At 40.2% G+C, this 22,293-nt stretch overlaps 1 protein-coding gene across 2 annotated transcripts in view; it reads left to right on the plus strand.

Moving 5' to 3' along the window:
- Positions 1-22,293, plus strand: part of LOC140234066 (uncharacterized) — a 77,541-nt gene that overhangs the window by 52,257 nt on the left and 2,991 nt on the right. Inside the window, exons 4-16 of one of the 2 annotated variants that reach the window (XM_072314144.1) lie at positions 4,438-4,496; positions 4,975-5,104; positions 5,443-5,585; positions 5,923-6,077; positions 6,645-6,906; positions 13,318-13,387; positions 14,286-14,360; positions 14,687-14,720; positions 15,361-16,586; positions 16,808-17,022; positions 17,953-18,080; positions 19,068-19,221; positions 20,251-20,552. In XM_072314144.1, the coding sequence (XP_072170245.1) occupies positions 4,438-4,496; positions 4,975-5,104; positions 5,443-5,585; positions 5,923-6,077; positions 6,645-6,906; positions 13,318-13,387; positions 14,286-14,360; positions 14,687-14,720; positions 15,361-16,586; positions 16,808-17,022; positions 17,953-18,080; positions 19,068-19,221; positions 20,251-20,552 (2,953 nt within the window). The remainder of the gene's footprint in view (positions 1-4,437; positions 4,497-4,974; positions 5,105-5,442; positions 5,586-5,922; positions 6,078-6,644; positions 6,907-13,317; positions 13,388-14,285; positions 14,361-14,686; positions 14,721-15,360; positions 16,587-16,807; positions 17,023-17,952; positions 18,081-19,067; positions 19,222-20,250; positions 20,553-22,293) is intronic. The other variant, XM_072314145.1, reaches the window with a different exon arrangement.

Consider the following 22,293-nt stretch of genomic DNA (forward strand, 5'->3'; position numbering starts at 1 on the left):
CTCACTCTTACTCCACTTTTTTTTTTTCGAGGCTCGCTCACGCCCTTCCCTGAAAAACATCCTCCAGAATTAAAGGACATTCCGAATGTATGTTCTGCACCGCCACCGTCAAACGAGGAACGGTTGTGGCACGAAAAAGAAGGGTTAAACTCGTCCAAGTCATCTTTCTCATTCATGACCGATGACGTCTGAAGAGAGTTGTTCTACAAATCATGATAAACCACATTTCGTTGGCATTGTTATAATCAGTATGAAGAGAAGTAACCGCAAATTTACGCCAGACAAATAAGATTTTGACCACCAGGGTGTGCCATGCACGCTCTACCAAAGAATGTTAGAGTCAAATAGCATATGGAGGATTAATAATTGACTATTTCATATGAATATTTCAGCAGGGGACTTGTCACGAGTGTGGATGTTCCGTATAAAATGATGATGACATCTACAAATCTGCAACCATATACCATATTAAACAAAGGACGGAATTCCCGTCACTCGGAGCACGATTCTGTCTTTAAACCAAAATTTTGTCTTTTTAGATTTCACCTTTTCGGTCACTGGTTTGATAATACAAATACAATAAAAATATATCGGCTTGGTTTTTTTTTTTCTTTTTTTTTTGTGTGAAATGCCATCACTACTCTATGCATTGTCAGTTCCGTCACCACCAACAACTTTAATCGTCGACGTCTCCAGTCGTCATTATGACATCCAGCAGCAGCAACAACCACAATCCCGTCAACACTTCTACAATTATTATGTTTAGCATCGACTTTAATAGGAAAGCAGCAACACCAACATAAGTAACAGTACAACTTATTATGCTTTGATCGTCGTCATCGCCAGGACCGTTTTCCATCTGTAACAAAAAGTGAAATGGATAGTTTTAATATTTCGTTCTCGTTTTGTGTTTTCATAGGGACTGGTGACTCTTTAACATTCCCAGGGCCTGAATCGACGAGTGCCCCACCCTGGGGTGGTTGTTTGTCCCACGAGACATCCGTATTTTGACAGCTCTGTTCTGTCGCTAACAAAACCACGACGGCCTGAGGTTTGGGTCCGACAACTGTCGATGAGCAACGCTTGAACTTTTGACTTGCGCCCTCTGGCTGCTTAGCGGGTGCAGGGCATGATGGTATTTCACGCGGCACGACGAAAAGTGCAGTTTTTTGGGAAAGATGTAATTCTCTAACCTTTCCTGACTCTATGTTTCTTCGAATGCATAACGCATGGATCAAGGGATTAAATAATGAGTAATCATGTCGCGATATAGCTGTCGCAACATTGTGGTGAAAAGTTTGACAACTTTGGAGCGTAATTTGGCCGACTGCTTAAAGTTGTCCACGAATGTTTTCGTAATGCGCATAAAGGAAATATAATTTCTCATAAAGCATTCAAAGGTTGTATTCATGTAAAATATGCAGGCACTTTCTGAAATCTGAAGCCAGTTGTAGGTGACTATACGACATTCCTTGCGACAACAACAACAAAATATTGAAGTTACAGTTTGTTTTCCTTTTTGAAGTTATAAATGAACCATCAAATGAAGTTATAACAGAGATCAGCAGCAGTGTTAATGATGCAGGCTAAAAGAAGGAAATATTTCCTATCTACTGTTTACTGTTTGTCCCTATTATTTTCACTTGTGGTAGATTTTAAAGCTCTGATTTTCTTTTTTTCGCGAGATTGCTCACGGTTGACACTTTTTGGGCACGGAAATCATGTCCAGGAATGTTTAGGGCATGCTTTTAGCATATTTTTTTTTTTTTTTGTCCTCATCATTACTCCATGTTTACAAATAAACTACCACTCCATTTTAAAAAAATTGACTGGCGAATTAGTAAAATGAAACAAACAGCACAGTAGAAGAGGATCAGGGAGTAGAAAGACGTGTGAGGTAATGACATCATTCGCTCTTCTATGATTTGATTATAAGTATCTAGCTGTGACCATTACCATTGCTCCGTGAGAACACGATGGATTAATTTTAACGAGACTTCCGCCTTTCTGTTTATTTAATCACGTTGTCAGTGTCATGCGTCCAATTAAAGGTCCAGTTTACCTTTGGGAGCAATGATTTTAAAAATGTTCAAGATATCACATTTGATGCATGTGTAGGTCTGTTGTATCACAAAACGACCTACCATATAACATTTTTGCAATAAAGCCTAAAATATAAGTAGATATCAGTATTTTTCTCAGTAAACCGTAACTGTAGACGGTTTAATCTGGAAGTATTCTCATTATAATTATTGTTCCCATTTTGTGTATTCAACAATACTTAACATCGATTATACGGATTCATTTTTTTACAGTGGTTGTTTCTATCCCTAACTCGCATTTAGAACTAGTTTAAAGCACTAATGCTGGGTTTTTGTTTCATCTGCAAATGGTAAACTATGCCTTTAAGTTAACTTGACAACAGAGTGAATGCTCTCATCGCTTTAATATTAACGCATGCGGTTCAATGATCCAGAGCTGTATCATCCAACTGTTATATAAATTATTTTAACTGCCTTTTGTACGCCCTATTATATATTTTTATTTGACATTTCTAATGTAATCCTGTAACTTTCCCCATCATATTAAGTGTTTTCAATGTTTACCTCATTAGCATTTCAAATCAAGGGGTTGTTTTGACTTCTTATCCGTATATCCCCTTGACTTCAGCCATCTAATATTCACGTCCTCTCGTGTTCACTTATATGCAGTGTTTTATGGCCCCATTCTGAAACTTATCTGATACATACATTAAAACTCATCCATTTGTTTTCTTAATATTATCCTGCAGGACTGGCCTACTCAGAAGTACAAAAATGCTTTGCATAAGTTAATAAATAAATAAATAAATAAATAAATAAATAAATAAATAAATAAATAAATGAATGAATAAATAAATAAATAAATAAATAAATAAATGAATAAATAAATAAATAAATAAATAAATAAATAATAAATCGTCTTCGCAATTCTACCTCACTTCATGTAGCCTGGGCGTCCATAAATCTGTGCAATTGTGTGTAATGTATCACGTGTGGTTTATATCCATCTATCCTACCGAATGCGACTACGGTCTTTGTCAGATATGAAAGCTAATTGCGATAGAATACGTTCCACGATCGCAACAAATTCAATACCAATGCCTCGAGTGATTAGCGGGGTGTATCTGCGGCGGTCTGTTTGGACTAGGAAAATAGATATCCGTGTAAATCACACATCAAAATATAACAGCCCACTCTACGAAGTATTCATGTCGGTGTTTGCTTGAAGAATTTGGACTATTGCTTGCGACCTACCGTTTGTGAAGACTCGCAGGTTAGCTCAACTGCAAAAATATTGATACATTGAAACAAAAATATTTTCATACTTCACAAGTCTTAACGGTGCTTGGACGGTATAATTATCTTTTAACCTCAATCAGTATTTAGGCTCCTGCACACCTTTCGTCCAGTGTTGATCATTTACCGTCTGGTAGAGATCCACCAATAATCAGTCAGTATGTTTGGTCATTCCCTGATGTTGCTTGAATAAATATGCTATTATAGTCAGAACACAAATTTATTTATTTCACCTATCAAAATATCTTCAGGATAGATCGATTAGCATGCTGATCTACATCAAAGTCCTCAGATGCAAGCAATACTGTGGTAGAAATGTACACGCTACAATTTTGATACAAAAATTCAGCTGCAGATTTCACCATGGTAAAAAAAAAAGTCAGATATGAATGAAAACAGTCTAAATAATCAAGAAGAAATGATCGAGATTGTAGCTAATTGCAGGAATCTTCTTTAATCAGTTTAACACTGTATGGAACCAGTATAATGTGTGCTCTTCTGTCCACAAATTTTCACCTGCTTTTAATTTGTCGTTAGACAAGCGCAATATCATATTATCTCATCACGGAGAGCGATATGGCAAGATTATTGTAGAAAATAATTTATGGTGTTTGTTCTATAAAGTATATGTTATACTCTTTGGGGTGTAAAAGCTTGTAGCTTCTGACTGGATGTAAGCCTACTTCTTATAATGCAATCTCACTCACCCTCAGGTATACCTCTTCAGTGTTAGCCCTGCTATTGCCCAGGGCTATTGCCATAGAGCCCTGGTCATTGACTTTAGCCTTGCCAGATAGCCATGTATACACCAGGGTCGAACGGACTAAGAACTGTTGGAAAACATCTCGTCCTATGATTATAGCACATGTATATAGTGTGTGATGTCCGCTATTCCGGAGGTTCGTTATTCCGAAGTACACAGGTTCTCCACAGGGCCTAAAAAGCATTCTACCGAACGTTTGGAATTACGAATCTCATCTCGTTTTCGGATTAACGAACCTTCGGAATAACGAACTGAAACCGTCTTATTCACAGACCACAGTGAATTCATATAGCTTTTAACTATAAACGTTTATCTGTCTGTTTTCCCCACATGCAGGGATCTTAAAATGGAAAACATCATGCTCGACCACAAGCATGAAACTGTCAAAATTATTGGTAAGCTTTTTTTTTTTCTTGTTCTTTTTATTTTGGTGTGATTCGATGTGTGGTTGCCCGTTTGTTTTGTTAGTCTGTTTGTTTGTGTATCTGAGGAGAAAAAAAGGAAAATCTCGTCAAAACTTTATCCCCCTCCACATGCACACACGATACAATGTATCATACACGTACTCCTTAGCACACATTGATTCGATACAAACTAAAATGATGCTGATGCCATAATGGTATATTCCCCTGAGAATATTGATATTCAAATAGTTTTTTTAAGGTCCATGCTAGAAACCATGATTACAAATTTTCATTATACTGTCACCTGAACCGAAGTTGAAATTACCATTGTGCGAAGTCGCAGGATCGTTTTTACAAAACAGGGTTCAATACGATATATTTCTCATTAGCTTGCTAGAGTTTTGAGGCACAGCGAAATGTCAACTGTCGTTAGTGTTTTGTATCGTCCTCTGTTTACTCGACCCACCAGACTTCGGACTCAGCAACCAGTGTGACCCTGACGAGCTGTACAAGACGCACTGCGGGTCGCCAGAGTACGCGGCGCCAGAACTCTACATCGCTGGCAGGGACTATGGGCCCGAGGTGGACATCTGGAGCTTGTACGTACAGTACAGAAAAGCAAGTGGCTTGTTTAACAGAGTGAAGTTTTGTTACATGTATTCTCTCGAACGTGAAGAGGAGCGACGCGATAGCACATAACAATTCAAATTCGAGGAAACGCACTACATTATGTCCCTTACTCACATCTTGGCGTGCACGCAGCATAATAAACTCTCAACCAAAATTTGATTAAAACTTCTGATTAACGTCGTTTCAGGCTTACTGGATGTAAAACGTCAATCAAAGTTTATGATAAGATTATATTGGCCAACAAATCTCATTGATGCATGAGGTTCTCTGTTTCTCTTCATCATTTTCCATATTGACCCACTCAAAGGGGCGTGTGCATGTTTGCCATGGTAACGGGGAAACTGCCCTTCACCACGCCCTACTCCGAGAACCGCCGACAGCACCTGCTCCGACAGATCAGGAAGGGACTTCTGGAGGTGCACGACAAGGAGATGGAGCACCTCACTGACGGTAGGGGGCGTCCTTACCTCCTGAATTCCAGTGCCGTATAATATACGGCACTGCTGAATTCGATGAAACGAAAGGAGGAAATACTAGTACGCGAATGAGATATTATATTAAATGTGTTGTGTATTCTATCAAAATTCCGAGTTTCTGTTTCCTCCCCCTCCTTTCCTCCCCCTCGATCTCCTCCCAATTTATTTATACTGAAAAGCAAAGTTTTGCATTTCATAATTGTATCCTTGACATATTTGTTTTATTCACTGCGTATTTCATCTGGGTAAAATTTACAGAGTGGAAATATACTCAACCTTCTCTCTCTCTCTCTCGCTTGTGTTGTCTGCAGATTGTAAAGATCTCCTGCGTCGATGTATCGATCCTGTACCAGAAGATCGATCACCACTCCTGGACATCGAGACGCATTCGTGGATCACCAGCGAGGGCCAGGAACAGTTTACTCCGTTCCGGGGCCTATCCCAGGACCTGACACTACGCGCTCAGGTACGAGAGTGGGAAGTTCGTAATCTTCATGAGAGGAGCACCTGATTCTGTCACTCTTCAAAACTTCACTCTAGTTGTCTCACATCTATTATTGCAGGCTTTTAAAACTTAATTATTATACCACCTGCACATTTCGTTTGCAGGACAAGTGTGACTATCGAAAATTATCTGATCAATTATCTATCCGCGAAATCAAGTAATTTATCCTCCACTTGAAAATTATACTTGTTTAGAAGACGACTTTTTCCATTTTCTGTAAAAGTCATGTGTATGGATAAAAGCTGACGCTTAATTCTTAAAGTGTATGCATCATCATGACATTATACGCAATGTGTGCATTACCTATTATAGTTCTATTCTATGTATCAGTCTTTGAGAGAGGTTTCAAAAGTTGGTGGGTTGTAGTTGCTGTTGTTGTGTGTGTGTGTGTGTGTTTTGTTGGTTTTGTTTTTCCATTTATTCCTGAAAATCACGTGAATGGTCCTTTCAGAACCACTCCAAACAACATGAGATAATGATAGAGACAGAAATAGAACACCAACTCCACGTCATAAAACCTCTCCTCAGGTGATTGAGGACATGGCCGTGCGCCTCAAGGTCAGTCCCGACCAGATCCAGGACGTGGTGAGGGAAGACCGTCTCGACAACATCAGCGCCATCTTCAACATCCTCCTCGACCAGGAGCTGGCCGAACAAGGCCTTTGGGACGGCGACCATACAAGACAACCACCAGATCCAGATGTCACTTTGCCCGCCAGCGCGCGGCGCAGTAAGGATGAACGGACACCAAGCCGGACTGCTGATCACCGCCCGAATAGTGCCTATTCAGGTATACTCAAAAATATTTCACACTTCTGTCGATGAAAAAGTACAAAATTTAATAATCTATTTTCAGAGAAAAAAAGGTATAAAGTTGTCGAATATAACGGAGTCACCTGTGGTTTAAGGCTTTAAGAGCAAATAGATGTCTCACTGATTCATTACCGAACATTCATCAGTCAAAACCAATCACAAGTCACATTAACCTTTTGTTTGAAGTGTATAAAGAAGAAGATACATGGATGATGATTTGGACATAATTATCTCATGGACATAGGGATTTTTTTTTTTATTCACGTTCCATATTCCACATTTCGTACAAGTTTTATATTCCATTTGATTTGAAGCAGAAAAGTTTTTTTTCACACAATGGTCAGTTTGAACCAATAATGCACAAATGTATAAGGACATATAATTAACGTGTAATATGAGGAACCCACTAAAAAGCAAAGCTTGTAGGATGTGGGTTCCAAAAATATAACATACGGTTTTAGTACAGTGTATCAAAGTCAGAAGTGACGTAACATGCAAAATTCAAGATATCGAGAATATTACAATGTTTACGGGATGTACAAAGTATAGTATATAATGTTTTATGATTAACTTATGGTATAAATGCTTAAAATAGTAGCAAGTTAATCAAACTGGTGAGGTCATCCGAGCGAGGCATCATTTAAGTACAATGTATATGCAAAAAAAAAAAAAAAAAAAAAATTAAGCGATTACGGCGAAATAATTACACATAGGATTTTAGAAAATTGGCTTTGAGATTTTTCTTAAAAGAGCTTAAAGAACTTGAGTGCAACCGAACCGAATCTAACTCATTCCAGAAAGAAGGGCCGGTAGATGTAATTGTCTTAAGGGCTAAAACTGTACGAACAGGAGAAAAATGATAGGATTCACTGTGTCTTGTAGGGTAAGTATGAATATCACTGTTTTTCACAAACATTGAGGAAAATATACTAGGAAGGTCACCAGTATTCAACTTATACATAAAAATTCCAACATGATATAAATACAAATCAGAAATTTTTAACAATTTACTTGAAACAAACAATTCATCAGTATGATCAAAAAATTGTGCTCGATTTATAATCCGCAAGGCCTTTTTCTGAACCAAAAATAACGAATCAATTTTAGTCTTTGAGCAATTCCCCCAGGCTAATATTCCGTAATTCAAGTAAGGTAATAATAAAGTTGTATAAAGAGAATGCAATATTGGCTTTGGGAAGAGATATTTCAGTTTGTGAATAATTCCAACATTCTTGCACAACAATTTACATAAATAATCAACATGTACCTTCCAAGAAAGGTTACTGTCAATATAAATGCCTAAAAATTTTGTTGAATCTATTTGATTTAATTGTAAACCGTTCATTAAAACTAAACCTGGAAGAGATGTTATTGTGCTACTGAAAACCATATAATTGGTCTTATTTATGTTAAGCGACAATTTATTTGCCTGAATCCACTCAAACACCAACTTAAATTCATTATTCAGAGAATCGAGCAAAACATAAGGATCTGAGTGAGAATAAAAGAGACTTGTATCATCTGCGAACAGAAGAAAAGACAGCAGAGAGGATGAGTTACGGAAGTCATTGATGTATAAAATGAATAAAAGAGGACCTAAGAGGGAGCCCTGTGGAACACCACAACAAATCGAGTTTGTATCAGATTCATGATTATTTACGGAAACAAATTGAGATCGACCGGTAAGATAACTTCTGAACCACTCCAAGGCCTTTCCACGAATACCGTAATGATTTAGTTTATACAAAAGAATTTCGTGATCTATTGTGTCAAAGGCCTTGGAGTAGTCCAGAAACAGACCGACTGTATGCGACTTTGTGTCTATAGCTCTTACAACTTTCTCAACCAGAAGTAATATAGCATGGGTGGTTGCATGTTTTTTCCGGAATCCGAATTGATTATCAGCTAAAATATCACAATCGTTTACAAATTTGATTAAACGATTATAAATCACCTTCTCAAGTCATTTAGAAAAGGATGACAGAAGCGATATTGGTCGATAATTTCCCAACTCATCCTCTCTGCCTTTCTTATAGATTGGGATAACTTTAGCAATTTTCATTTTAATGGGCACAATACCAGTCAATAAAGATAAATTCAAGATGTGAACTAAGGGTGATAGTATTTCGTTTACAATACTTTTCATGAGGTGATTAGAAATCCCATCATGACCTGTACTCTTCTTGGGGCTAAAAGAATTGACAATATCTACGACCTCTGTTTCAAGTACTGGGAGAAAAAATAAGGACTGTGGATTGGAATTTAAAAGGTAAGAATGAAAGGGTCTGTGTACAGATGAAATATTGCGGGCCAGATTCGGACCAATATTAACAAAAAAAGAGTTGAATGCTTCCGCAATTTCCACATCATCTGTTAAATTCTTCCCTTCACAAAGGATATTATCAATACTACCCTTATTTGCACGTTTATGAATAACACTATTTATTACATGCCAGGTAGATTTTGCATCTGACTTGTGCTGTTCAAACAGAGAACAAAAATAATCTTTCTTTGCTTTACGTAACAGGGACGTGAGAGCATTCCGATATTTAATGTACTTTGATTTATTTAAAACTGTATTACATGATTTATATCTGTAAAATAAAGTATTTTTTCTGTTTATGGATCTAAGTAAAGCTTTTGTTATCCAGGGTGAGCGCGGAACTGTTTTGCAGTTTCCTCTTTGATTTCTCAAAGGGAAATGCAAGTGATATAAAGGTACCAAAATATTCATAAATCTGTCGTACGCATCATTCGGATCAGTGGAGTTTAAAACCTCATTCCAATCAATTTCGGATAAACTTTGTTTGAACAGCTGGATATTATGATCGGAGAACACTCGTAATTGCGATAAATCTTTACACACCTTTTGTTTATGCGATTCAGGTATGGAAGAAACTATAACGGGAAGAAATGGAAGAAATGGAAGAAATGGAAGAAACTATAACGGGAAAATGATCTGATATGTCCGAAACAGCGATACATTGATCATCATAATCATAGCTGTTTAAAAATATGTTATCAATCAGTGTTGCGGAGGCTCCAAATAATCTTGTAGGCTTAGTGATACAAGGAGTGAAAGAGGATGATACCATAGTATCAAGAAAATCACGTGTTTGTGGCTTACCATAATCAAGTAAGTCTAAATTAAAATCTCCCATTATGTACACTTGTTTGTTGCGGAGATAGGGCGAATCTAAAATAATTTCTACGTTTGAGATGAAATCAGAATAATTACAATTTGGGGGCTTGTAAATTTCTCCTATCACTACTTTTTTACCACCTGGCATACTTATGTCAATGAAAATACTTTCAATTGAATCAGACATATAATTTAACTGGGTTATCATTTCAAATTTCAAATTATTCTTCACATAAAATGCCACGCCTCCACCTCGTTTACAAACTCTGTTATTTGTTACCAGTGTGTAACCATCTAATTGTACAAGGGAAGTGAAATTTTCAGTCAGCCAAGTTTCACATAATCCCAAAACTGACAGTTTTACATTCAAAGTGTCAAGAAATAATTGTAACTGGTCAAAATTTTTAATCAAACTCCTTGTATTATAATGCAAAACTGAGAAAGTATACTCCGCTCTGAAAGACTTAAGCTGTGCTACGTGTTGCGGTAGAATATAACAAGATGTTGTTAGTTTCGGATGGAATGAAGCGTCATGGTCATCATGAATGAGGTCAAGATTAGGCATATCATCATTAAGAGTATTGATATCATCAATATCGTTGGATACACTACCTAACATTTTTAACAGACATACATGGGTAAGGTAATAAGGTGGTGTAACTTGGGATCATCCTCAGAAGAGAATACAATAACATCAGATATCTCAGTTTGCTCAACCAATTTGTTACAATCTGAAATGCCTATGAAGACGCACATAGTACGAGTATCGCAAGGGTGACTTGGCACCATCAGAGCCGTAGGGCAATGCACACGACAGTATGCACATGTTCCAAAAGAGAAAGCATGAGAAAAATGCAACTTTGCACTATCACTGAACTGACGACTCGATTTCCACAAACATAAACTCAGTTTTAAGAATACAGTAGCTGTGAATACATAGGACTTTTTAAAGAAGCCGAAGGCGACAAGATTAAGGAATAGTAACCATTTGTTTGGTGTGATCGATGAAAAGCTACAACATTGGATTTGGGGGGAAAAGGAACAGAACTCCACCACCATCCATTTCATTAACAAGACAACAATCACTATGTAAGGAGAAAAGACTGGATATGGTTTGTGCTGAAGAGACATGGCATACAATTGAATACTTAGTACATGATAAGTCGCATGATGCGTCGCACGGGTGACTTGGGAATACCAAAGCTCAAGAACAATGCTCTCGACAAGACGTGATACAAAAAGGGAGGCATGAGAAAAATGTGGCGTACAACTTTCATGAATTCTCAGTTTACAGAGAAACAGACTCGGTGTTGTGTATACACTGACTAACGCTACGAATAAATGGAACAATATGATGAAAGCAAGAGCTACAGAATAATGGAACTGTGAACGCACATCTGGTGTGACTGATATAATAACGTAAACAGAACTACAGGACCTGAGTTGGGCTGGAATGAAATCCCACCACCACCACGTTCACTGACATGGGACCAAACCACATACCAGGGAAATGCATTGATTTACATTGATTTACATTCTCTTTCCGCTTGTTCTATAAAACATGTACGTATGAAACATGTTCTGACATTGAGAAAAGAGAAAAGTCGGCAATGATATTCAGACGACAAATTCGGAGCAGGATTTTAACCGAATATACAAACGCATGGTTTACTCACAAAATTTCTCTCGTAAAGGAGGTTATCAATGCCAACAAGCAAAAAATAATAATAAAAAGGATAATACTGAACCTGAATTTAGATTATCAAATGAATTTATACCAGATGAAAAAAAAAAACAGATTTGTATTATTCACTACCATACACATTAGACAAGTTTAAGAGAACTAATCTCTGTATGGTTCCCATTTCCTCGTACCTTTTTCCTTGCAAAACAAGACCACGTTGGTGCCGACGACTGCTATCTTCGTTGACAGGTTTTTTTCCCTGCGAAGTGTGAACGCAGTGTTGGCGAGCTTGCTCCGTTTGGCTTTTAGGGCTGGGGGGAGGTCAGTTCGGACGGTGATCCTCTTTCCGGTGGTAGGCGCGTTTCCACCCGTCTTGCTAGCAGATTCGAATGCCGTGAGGACGAGGTTACGCTGAGACATGTAAACAAATTTGGCGATGATCGGTGGGGGTCTGTCGTCTCCCTCGCGCTGCGGAAGTCGATGGACGTTCACAAGGCTGATGGTATCGGCGTCATCCTTGGGAATGCCGAGGTGAGTGAACGTGTGTCGAATAACGATGTCGACATCCTCGTTGGCCGTGGTCTGCACACCATAGAAGAGGAGATTGGCCTTCCGCTGGTAAATCTCGGCAGCCATGATCTTCTTTTCCAGGTCAGCAATTCTGGCTTGAAGCTTAGCTTCTACCTCCGGTATCTTGCCGTTTTCAATCTCTAGGACTCTTGCCGAGTTGTCTTGCACAGCCACTTGTAGATCGTTTACCTTCTGGTTGACCGCAGTTATGTCCGCATGCATTTGCTCGATTTTGGCACACACTCTGGTTTCCGAATCCTTGAGTGAGCTCATGACATCAGCGAGTGTGAACGTGCCTTTGTCACCGACTGCTGCAGTGGTAGCTGCGCGTTGCTGTGCAGGGCGTTGGTTATCGTTCGGCATAGCTGTTTGGTGAGATTTACTTCTCAAGTTGTAGGAGTTTTCCATCAGAAGCGAGCAAAAATTTGGTTTCAAATGTTCTTACGCCTGAAGTTGAAGTAAAGACAGTTCAGTATATACGTTCAGTACATACGTTTGTTGTTGCTGGCTTCTTAAAGTTGGCGAAGAACCAGTGGTGGTGGGAGAGCTCAAGACTCATGCGTCCTCCATGTTCGCGGTCGTTACGTCATTTAGAGGCAGAACACTCCACGATGGTTCACATTATGGCATTGCCTCACGATGGCCAGACGCTTAAACCTTTCCACGTGCGTTCATAATTATACTGATCTGATATTTCGCTGAAATATTTATTGCCGATGTTACAATTGAGAAAGAGCGAGCGAGCTTCATTGCTACCTGATGCCAAGTGGATGGTGGGTTTCACTATAGTATTACTGTCTTGTTTTTCACGTTTAGCTCTGAAGTACACGACCAAGTAGCATTTCCATATTATCCTCTACCTTTCCTCTACCTTCTACCGTCATCACTATTATCGTTATGGCTAAATAGATACACGTGCATCAAATACACTCATGAAAGCTCTTTGCTTGACATAACTTCTGTCTTTCCGATTCTTATTTTTCATCGTACAGACACCACAGAGGGCGCCAGAACGCCGACTATCGTATCTATGGTACGCCCAAGTATGAAATCCCCTGAGAAGTAAGTTGACGAATAATAGACCAGTTCACAGTTAGTGATGGTTCAAATAATGGCTCCGAATTTTATACCACGAAACAAAACAGTAGTAGTAAAATCAGATATTACCCACTTGCGTGATCTAACTTGCATTTATAGGTCAACAAGCTCTCTTGATTAGTTAGAAAATGTTCTTTCACTGTAACGTGAAGAAACCGTTCACGCGTTGTCCGTGACATGTTGTTTATTATAAACTCTGTGTCTCATTATGTTGGTTTCTTTTTTTCTTGAGGACATTCTGCTCATGCGCAAAATGTAACGTCGAACTAGCTTGTTGGACATGATTAAAACTTGATCACATTAATTCTATCTTAGCCCCAAATACTCATTGGTCAGATTGAGCTTACCTTTGAATGGCTTTTACGTTTACGTTACGAGGTCCTAGAATCAAGTTTTATCAACACACTGTCTTAGCAGTAGTCATACCCCCCCCCCGTATAATATTACTTCTTGAAGATGAGGTAAAACAGAAAAATATGACCTGTCTGCAAATCCTACGTGCTTAAGCGCACGACAGGTTGTCCACATACTTATGCCCCTGGTAATGCACAGACAAGATAGAATTAAAACATCGCAATTTCAAATCTCTGGATTGTTTCAGCAGGACAGAGGCTGCTGAATGCGTAGAAGTTATACTGTACGTTGGAATACACCTTTAATATGCAGAAAGATACCTCCGCCCTCCAAATAGAATGTGATGAAATTTATACGAGATTCAAACCAACCACAGCCAAGTAGCTGTTATAAAAATTGAGCATTTTTGGTATGCCAAAGTGTAAATTGCCCGAAGAGGACCACGCCAATTAAGAGTTAAGTGTAAGACTTAAAAAAAGAGTGATAACATAATATTCTCTCCTTGTAGGAAAAAGCCTGAGACAGTCGACTTCGAACTGGATGTCGTTGAGAAGGTTGACGACTCATCGAGTGACAGGACGGGGTGAGATATCTCCTTATCGTATTTTCACTATAACTTATATAAAATGATGACATGTGTAAATTGCCATCGTATCAGTAGTAGATGTATATAGAAGTATACCAAAAGTGAACGGTCGTAGATGTGGCAGCATTGATAGAAAGAAAAAGCAGAAATGATATTCCATCAGTTTCTTTTCTTGCTTTCATTCCCTTTGGCATATTATACCGGCAAGAACATTGCTTTTGCTTTAGTATCTTCTATTACGTTTCCACGATCAACAAAACGGAAAAATGTGACCATGGTTATTGTATTTAGCTCGTGATTTTGACTTCTTTTTTCCCCCACAGGGTGAAACCTACGTTTCCACCAGCATGGGCCAAAGTAAGTAACAGGCAGCATCTCATAGGACAGTAGATGGCGCAAGAACGCTTTTACAACCCGTACTTGAAAGGATTTTGATATTGTCACAATATTGTATATGCTAGATAAATTCGCACAGTGTGAATATAATTTTTCAAGGCCGTGTATAAGGACATAACTTGGACCAAAGAAACCAGCGACACTAGAAAACTGTAAAATATATTTGATATATCAGAAGCATTTGGTATAGCAACGAGACCACGACATCATAAGTTCAAGATTAACATATCGACGGATCGATGTAATATTACTACCAACGTCCCTGAGCGTCATAAATGTTGTTTAGATTAAGTCCCTTTGGTTTCCAATTGACTTATCTTTTTATTTTGTTTCCTCATTTATTCGTGCCTTCATTGAGAATGAAATAAGATAATCAAGTGTTGAGTTGTATTAAGTCGTTCGGGGGATTTCATACATGATAAGAAAAACTATACCAACAGCTTTGTTTGAAATAAAAATGTGTATCCCATGTAGGGCCATTCTTCGGTTACGAGAACAAAACGATCAGCCAATCAAAATGCCTACAACATTATGAAATTGTGCAAACCTTATTTGGAATATGATCTATACTATGCCTCCTGCTACTTTCTCTTCTCTGCAGAAGAGCCGACAGCTTGGTAACGCCACGACCGTAAATCGCGTCAAGGCGCGGGCGTCCAAGAAAAGCTCGCCAAATGTGTATCTCCCAACATCAGACCACAGCCAGGACTACACGAACGTCGATTTGGTCCACACGTCTGCCATTCACATTCTCGTGCCGGCGCCGTCTTTCGAAAGCCAGCCGACCAGTCAGCCTGAATTTGCGCTGGGCGCCTGTGAGCAGCCCGTTGAAAAAGTACATCCTCCAAAACGTGTCAGCAATGGCGGGAAAGCCAAATCCGCCGGCTGCGCAAACAGACAAAAAACGCCAAAACCTATCAAGAATGTTCGAGTTTCTTTCTTGACTCCAGCCAAACATGAAGAGAAGGAATCGCGGCCGCCTTCGGAGGTAGACAGCATTTCGGCGCACACGGACCACAACGTCCAGGATTCACGGGAGCTTAAAATCGTTGACATGGCAACGTCTTTGACAACGAAACAGAATTACCATGGTTACCACACAAAGGAGACAGCGATAACAGAGCCAGCACAGCTTGAAAACTGCCTACAGGTTTCAGGGAAATCAGATGCACAGAGATGTAAAACGAAGGAAGTTCGTCTATGCATAGCCCATCGAGAATTCCTGCGAGACAGCCGAGCGCCAACTACGAGTCGTTCCGCTTCTTCACCATACGGCGCAAGACATACAAACATAGCGGGTAACAAATTCTCGTTGGTTGCCAAGCGATATCCATGCTCAGACGAGAGTGGGGAGAGTAAGGCTGGAACGGATAACGTCACCTCTCAGTCGCCTTTGAAGCGATATACCCACGCGCACAGACCAGCTTTCCAATCAAAGACTGCATCACGTCGTTCCGTCGACTCAACGAGTATAACATCGTCAGCAACGGTGGTCTCGTCTCCTCGACCGATACTGCATCCGTCCATCGCTTCCATTCACGGTCAAACTGAATCCGCCGCCATCTTGAGTCATCTTACCCAACTGCGATGCACTGACAAAGCTGATATCTCGAAGAAACCAAAGAATATCCCACCGCGAGTAAAAGCTTGTGACTCGGATAAGCAGAAGGAGAGTGACAAAGCGAAGGTTCCCGCGAAGTCGGCCGAAGCTAGAGTATGCAGGAGCACCAACGTCGAGTTCATGCGAAGCGGAGCTTCGGTCAGAGGTCAAAGGTTTGCTATGTTTAGTGGCATGCCGCAGAGGATGCATCACAAGAGATTCACGAGGTACTTCTTAGTTACATCATTACTACTACCCATTTCAACATTAATTTTCTTTCTTTCTTTCTTTTTTACTTAGTCCCACTAATCCCACTGTTGAAAATTACCTTCATTCCTTTCTTACGTCATAAGATTATATCAACGCACCTGTACTATGCGCCTTCCCATCTGTTGCGATTTCCATGCCTCTCTACGGTTTTATATTAATTTCACCAATATTCTTGCAGATGGTCACCGAAATCCTCCGCCAAATCTAACGCGCAGGGCCAATCACGCGACACGCGCTCTTCTCGTGTCAATGCGCGCGTACTGAAAACGGATGACGGACCTTCCAAGTTCATCCAGAAATTTGGCGCCAGAAGGCAGTCACCGGTCAGCAGGGACAGCCACAGGGAATGTCGTGTGCCATCAGCCTTCAGCTACACCAAGGATAAATTTTCAGGTATTCCTTTCACAGTCGATTGGGGTAAGGTCGACTGATGAGATTACTGAGCAATCACCCGGTATCATTTGATTCGAATTTCACTGGGATTTTAACGCCTATTTGTCGATGGAAAATTGAAGGACTGTGTTTTAACTTTGCTTGCGGAGACCGCATTTATAGGGAATATCTTGCGGACATAGGATGGAAATTGAGAGACTAACGCGTCGCGGTATTCAATTATGTGCGAGCTGCTGTACATGCCCAAGATGGCGTGAACGTTGGGCGCTTTTAGAGCTCAAAGACTACAGTAACAGAAATATCAGTGTGGTACGGTCCTTTCGGACGGGAAGGGGGGGGGGGCGAGGTGAAGACTTCAACCAATGCTGATCAAATTGTTTTAAGATTAAAGTACTACTGCCTCAGTGTTTCGTCATCTGACCCCATCACTGCTCACTATCTCTACTTCTCAGCTATTATTTACACATTCATCTTTCCATCATGGCGAATAACATTCATTATGTTTTCCGATTGATCCACCTTTCCCCAAATCATTTCTTCTCTTCCATTTTAATTTCCCTTAACTATTTGTACCAATTTCCGCTTATAGACCTGTGTATCGTTCATTCCATGCCTCACATTTTTGTAGTGGTATGTTTATGTTTCTCTGTCCGTTAATCTTATTCCTTGAAATAGTGTCGTATTGGAAATATTTTCCTTATCATTCTAAAAGTCTGAGACTATCGAGGAACCTTGCGCTTCTTCCCCTATCCATTATCTTTCTTTTCTTTTCTTTTTTTCTAACGTCACTGTCTGCTTGCTCGTGCTCGCATTACACAACTCTGCATAATACATGACGTTATCAATGCTTAATCTCTTACACCAATCTTCTTTTCTATTTCATGAGTGTGCACAGTCAACCATCATTCTTCTTTTTTACTTACCCGCCAGTGGGTCGTTCGCCCAGTCCTGGCAGGCTGCGCACCCCTCCTTCCAAGTCGACGAGTCCACTTAGACGCATTGTCGACATATCCGAACAAGCTATGAACAGTTTGGTTAATAAACCGAGTAGAGAAAAGGTAATAATACTACAATTTAGTAACTGGTAAATACGAAAGATTCAAGTTTCAGTTTCCGTCAAGTTTCAGTCTAATTAAGAAAAAAAAAAGTATGACGAGGATGAGTAATAATTTCTGTACAAGTACGGAGAAGGAAACATTTGGGGCGATAACAGTGTCACCTCATCTTTTATGTATAACATATCGTTGTAACTTTAAGTATTGGTCCGTCAAATCGCTAGAAAATGTGAAAATCCCACAGACTTTAATATTAAATGTCCGACTTTCATGAAACTTCTTCCATTTTATTAATTTGATGACGTCACTCTCTATAATATCATATCAAATCCAACTTGCACATCGGGTGAAACTGTACTTTAACGACGAAGCGGTTCGTGATTGCGTTACGTCTTGTAACATCCAATCGGGTGCAATAATTCAAACTAACTCTAACTCTTTCTCACACTTGAACAAGTCTGTTTTGTTTATTGTCTTCTCTTTATCACATTCAGACCAAAGTGTTGACTAGGTTTGTATTCAGACCTTAAATAAATTTATAAAGCAATAAAATTAAAGCCTCTTTTTAACAAGCGCCTAACACAATTGGAAGAGGTCTGAAATAGTAATAAAACGGGATCATTCTGAATTTAAATACACTCTTGCAGCCACCATAAATCATAACTATATTAACAGCTATATTCATGAACTCTCCTGATGAAGTAATTCTTTCATAAAATACTGACTAAAATACGTTAGTAACTTAAGGAAGGTGATGAATCAATAACAGCCCTTTGCCCTAGGGATTACTATTGATGATAATAACATGATAAATTATGATACACCGGTATAAATAATAATGGAAATAGTGACAGGTCTGATTTATCAATACATTGTCGTGACTTCTTCAATGTTGGTACTACTCTTCTACAAGGCCCTGTCATTTCTATTTTTGTTAATTACAGTCGTTGACTATGAAGTGACTGTCGTGTTTTCGTCATTATTTCACAGAAGGGCAAGGATTTCGAGTTGGGTGGAGACCTTCTCAAGACCGCTCAGCGTCACTTTAGCGAGAAGAGCAGCACGCAGCGGCGGTCACCAGCCTACGAGACGTACACGCGCTACGTCCCCATCCATTCAATCCGACATGAAGATAAAGGCACAAGTACGAAGAACTCTTGCTTCTATTCCTCTTTGCCTCGTCTGTCTGGCTACTCTTCCTCTTCATCCTCCTCCTTTCCCTTTCAGTCCTTCCTATTTCTTTATCTTCCATCTTTTTCTATCCATCTCTACATTCATTGCCATTTCGATCAACTTTGTTGTTCTCAGTCGCTTGATTTTCACTCTTGGATTTGTTATTTAGTGTCTTTTCCCCTCCTCCAAAACCAAATTTGCTGACTCTGACATCAGAAATACAGACGTCATAAATCCACATTTTTTAAAAGCAATCGGACTACACCTGAAACATTTTGCGTTTCATAATTGCTCGTTATTTCTGCGTGTGCTAGGGGTGAGAAGTAGAAGTCGTGTACGCGGTAAGACTTGAGGGGAAGTAGACCAAGGAATAAGTCGCAAGAAGAAAGAATGACAAAATAAAAGATGGAGGAAGGAGCAAATTAAAGTTCGTGTATTAAATGATTAAAGATGGCGTCACACTGTCCCGAAATTGTCACAAGATAGCAATATATAAGAAGAATATGGAATTTTTAATATCGAACTAAGTTGGCGCCGATCTTATTTTAAAAGCCAATCAACAGCCGAAGCAAAGTCGATACCTACATAAGGAAACGCGACGACATCCGAACAACAATAGAAGACTGCATAAAGATGTGAATCTTTATCATAAATTGAACCATTGCAAGATTTGGGGGTGATTTGTTGGCTTGCCACGAATTTTGCCGCTGCATACAAATTTGTTGCATGGAGCCTGAGAAACTCCATCGGCGGTCATACGACGGATTAAGATGCCCTCACGAATAGACCAATGTTTATACGATCAAAGCCTAATTTGAACATTTCCGTTATCGTGTGTCCATCTTGTGTCTATTTCTGGACAATGTGACGCTGCCTTCTGCGATCGCATTAGGCAAATGCAAGGGTTTTGATGATGAAACGAACTATTTTTTAAATCTGTTTTCAAGGTCAGTTTCTGTCAGTCAGTTTATCACATTTTACTCGTGTCTGGTCCGAACAGCCTTGATCGTCCCGAATACAAGCCCGGTGCCCCGAATCGACACGCCGAAAGAAAACTTGTTCAACATCCTTGAGACCATTCCACCAACAGCTTTCCACAACCCAACTTCTCCTGCTTCTCCTGCTTCCAGTAAGGACCCAGCGGGAGTAAGAGAACGGAAAGGAGTGGAAGGAATCGGTGATGAAAGGAGAGGAGGAGGAGGCGGAGGTAGTGGTGGCGGAGGAGGAGTTGGTAGTGGGCGTGGTGGTGGAGAGGCAACCGCGACGCGCGTGAAGAACGGAACGCACACCCAGGTGGATGACGTAAGTTTCACGCATTCAGAGCTTAATGGTACCAAATTGATTATCATAGTCATTCATTTTGAAGCCATGTGCTGTGGCAAGCAGGCTTGCAGCAATTCTAGGCGATCCTCTGCAACACTGTCATTATAGGCGTGTACAATAGATTCTATAGCCCGCCGTGCTCATGGTTACAATTTGAGATTTTCTTCCCCGATGATCTAGAAATGATCCTTTCAGTTAAACCTGTCCCTATCATAGAGGTATTATATACAATGTCATTTTGTCCGCCACTGAGCAGCGTTTAAATTTAATGCGGCCACCAGGGAGGCGTTTCGTTGCCACCGAGGAAGCTAAAGCCCCGATTTAGTAGAGCCTTTCAAACAAGAGTCACCACGACAACGTCTGGGCAATCTTTTTTTACCCTGCCTGTTAAAATGGTCCCCGCAAAATGTTGCTCGGACGTAAGTCGCGGTAACTTTTGCCAAATTCTACTCTAAGTAGCTTGGGTAATTACTCAGACATTATCCCGACAACTCTTCTGTTCAACTCTTCTACATGTATTAAACTCTTCTGTTCTCGCGGCAACATTCCTTTGATACACTCAACACGCATGCGCAATAGTCCAAAAAGAGTAACCCACCGCTCGCCGATCACGTTCATGGATTGTAACCACACTCCCTTCACGCATGAACGGGTAGGTTGTTATGGAAACCTATCCGGAGGTTTTCGGTGTGTGTCTATTAAAACGGCACCTTGTTACAGCACATTTTGGTAAATCGGCACATTTTGGTAAATTAACAAAATGTGCAAATTACCAAAATGTGCCATCACTATGTGACGGCACATTTTGGTAACTGCACATTTTGGTAATTTACCAAAATGTGCCGATAGTGCACCTATACCTGACGGGATCAACTGTTAACAAAATGTGCAGTTAAAAGTGGATTTGCCTGCACATTTTGGACAATCTGCACATTTTGGTAACTGAACTAAAAACCCATGGATGGGCAAACCCATGGATGGGCTTGAGATTTATAATACGGTCAAGGAGTTAAGGTGATATGGTCCTGCTGCAGCAGTAAAGACAGGTAAGACACTTATTTAGCTCACTCGAGCTGAAGGCTCGAGTAAGCTATTGCGATTGCTTTTCGTGCGGGTATGCTGTGTGACCTGCGTGCCAGGTGCGTGGGGCCGACAACTCAGTGAAGGAATTCCTCTGAAGGAATGGCAGAAGTACCACAGAATGTCATTAATTTGGCCGCATACGGGGACTGCGAAATACATGCGTGTGAGCTGCCTGCGAGGTGCTGCCGCTAAGGGCCTCCTATACTGGCGTTCTGCGTGTACCTCTGCGGGCAATTCCGACTGTCCTCACCCGGAAAAAGTTTTGGTCATTCTGTAAACTTAGCTGCTGGTAAATCGGACTTGCGTGCGCACCTCCGGGCAAATACAGGCGAGATACGCGCTAGGTACTGTCAGGTGCGGACCAACTGCGGAGAGCTCCGGGTAGCAAATTTGCTTCCCCGCAAGTCAAACTTCCCCAGATACGGTATGACAAGGCCTTGAGCATGTTCAGAATATGTTCCGAGTGAGTTACGGGGGTACACGCAGAACACCAGTAGGAGACCCTTACCGGCAGCATCTTGCAGACAACTCCAACGCAGGTACTTCGCAGTACCCGTAAGTCGCCTGTAACAGAAAACGGATCGGTTTCTAAGTTCTCACGCAGGTCAAACGGAACACACGCAAGTAGAAGGTAAGT

Source organism: Diadema setosum, chromosome 10 (genome assembly GCF_964275005.1).
Source record: "Diadema setosum chromosome 10, eeDiaSeto1, whole genome shotgun sequence".
Classification (NCBI taxonomy): domain Eukaryota; kingdom Metazoa; phylum Echinodermata; class Echinoidea; order Diadematoida; family Diadematidae; genus Diadema; species Diadema setosum.